General features: G+C 49.8%; 1 protein-coding gene and 1 pseudogene across 1 annotated transcript in view; both read left to right on the forward strand.

Annotated features, from left to right (window-relative positions):
* The window catches only part of MTG2 (mitochondrial ribosome associated GTPase 2), a 20,405-nt gene that overhangs the window by 1,466 nt on the left and 16,714 nt on the right, over window positions 1-2,225 (forward strand). Inside the window, exon 2 of the mRNA XM_023519860.1 lies at window positions 2,028-2,222. Within this exon, the coding sequence (XP_023375628.1) occupies window positions 2,034-2,222 (189 nt within the window). The 5' untranslated portion in view covers window positions 2,028-2,033. The remainder of the gene's footprint in view (window positions 1-2,027; window positions 2,223-2,225) is intronic.
* Window positions 1,464-1,582, forward strand: LOC111728955 (annotated as a pseudogene).

Raw genomic sequence — 2,225 nt, forward strand, 5'->3', positions numbered from 1 at the left:
GTCGGGTTGAAGCTGTCCCCTTCCGTTGCTAGTTTCATTTCTCTAATCCCGAGTGGGTGCCGACCTTTGCAGCCGCGTGAGATCGCCAGTGCGAGGCGGGGGCTGGGGTGCCCACTGCCGCGAAGCCTCGTGTTCCAGGAACCAGCCGTCCTGGTCGCGGCCTGTGCTCCTTCCACACGGGGGACTCAGGTGGACACGCTTTGGTCAAGGATCGTTGGCACCTGTGTTCGTGAGGGTCGCTGGGCCGTGATTTCCTTTTAGCGTAATGTCGGGTTTCCGAGTGGGCGGGGTAGCAGCCTCCGGGTCTGTCTCCTGCGAGTTCCTGGCATTGCCGTTGTTTGTTCCTCGAATGCTTGATGGAATTTACCAGTAAAACAGCCTGACTCTGGAGTTTTCTCTTTGGGAAGGTTCTTTCATGACAAATTCCACCTCTTTGGTAGTTACAGGGCTGTTCAGCGTTTCTGTTTCTTCTGTGTTTTATTGGGTAAGTTGCATCTCTCAGGAACAGGCGCGTTTTGTGTAAGTTAAATTTGTTGGCAGAAGGTTGATCGTCACGTTCTCGCGCCCTGTGGTGTCCGCGGGACTCGGCTGTTTAGTTCCTGGTGTTGGCGGTTTCCGCCCTTCCCTTCCTGACGGATCTGGCGGAGCGTCTGTCCGCTCTGTTTATATTTTCAGCGGGTCGTTGTCTCTGAATGTTGTGTTGTTTATTTCCGCTCTTTATTGTTTCCTTCCTTCTGTTTACTTTGCTTTTCTCGTTCTTGATTTGGAACCTTAAGTGACTGATTTTAGATCTTTCTTCTTTAGTGATACGAGCATTTAGAGCCCCGGAAGCCCCCCTTATCCATGGTTTCAGTTACCCACAGTCAGAAGTTCAGACATATTGAAGGGAAAATTCCAGAAATAAAGTTAATGTTTTAAATTTCATGCTATTCAGAGTAGTGCAATGAAATGTCCCATCATCAGCTCAGTGCTGACTGGGATGTGACTCACCCCGTGTCCGGCGTCTCCACGCTGTGTACGCACCTTGCCTGACAGTCACTTAGTAGCCACCTGGGTTACGAGAGAGAGACCAGATTCACATGACTTTTATGATAGTATGTTGTTGTAATTGTTCTATTTTATTATTAGTTATTGTTAATCTCTCACCGTGCCTAATTCATAAATTAAGTTTTGTTATAGGTATGTATGTAGAGGAACAAACAGCATCTACAGGGTTTACACTGCCCGTGGTTGCACGCGTCCACTGGGGGTCTTGGAACGCGTCCTCCCGCCCCCACGGACAAGGGGCCCGCCTGCACGCGGCCCCCTGTAAACATCACTCGCTGCGCCCTTAAACCTGGTGTGTTACCCTCTCGTCATTCAGTCCAAAATATCTTCTCATTTGTCTTTCGATTTCTCCTTTTACTTATTGGATTATTTAGAAGAGTTATTTAATGTCCAGTTTGACCATTTAAACTGCACAAGTCTGCGGCCATGCTACCCTGAATGAGCCCGATCCCGTCTGATCTCGGAAGCTAAGCAGGGTCAGGCCTGGTTAGTCCTTGGACGGGAGACCACCTAGGAAGACCAGATGCTGTAGGCGTAAAAAATAAAAAAATAATAGATTGTAAGCTGACAAGGTCCTTGCAATCTGTGAGGTCAACGAAGGGTTGCCTCACCTAAAAAATGAATAAATAAGTAAACAAACTACACAAGAAGCACAGTAGCATGCGAATGAGTGGGTGCTTTTATTTTTAAGGAATTCGGAGTTCCTTGTTGGTATTTCCGTTCAGCGGATATTTGACCTTCCAGTGTTGCGGGAGGTTTAATGATTCAAGCTCTTCCCACACAGGTCTCGCCCCCACGTAGCACGTAGGCAGATGGGGGCCCATGGCCCTTCGAGGCTCGGGGTGGGAGTGGTGGGTGACATAAGAAGGGCGTGGTCATCAGCTTGCTTATTTGTTTCAACAACATATGTCAGGATTTTGGTTTGTTTGCTATTCCGATTTACACCAGACACCTTATTCTGCCAATTTGACTTTTCTTAGGGAGCCATGGTGCCTTCGAGGCTCTTCCTGGCAGGATGGCAGGCTGTGCTGGAGGGCGTGAGGCGCGGGCCGCTGCCCCCACGGGCGGTCCTCGGGCCTGGCTGGCTCCTTCCCAGGCTTCTTTCCCTCGGCCATGCGGACTGCGCCAAGCACCAGGAACCCTCCAGGAAGAAACTGCTCTCCGAGAAAAAACTGGTG

This window comes from Pteropus vampyrus, unplaced genomic scaffold (assembly GCF_000151845.1).
Source record: "Pteropus vampyrus isolate Shadow unplaced genomic scaffold, Pvam_2.0 Scaffold239, whole genome shotgun sequence".
NCBI lineage: Eukaryota > Metazoa > Chordata > Mammalia > Chiroptera > Pteropodidae > Pteropus > Pteropus vampyrus.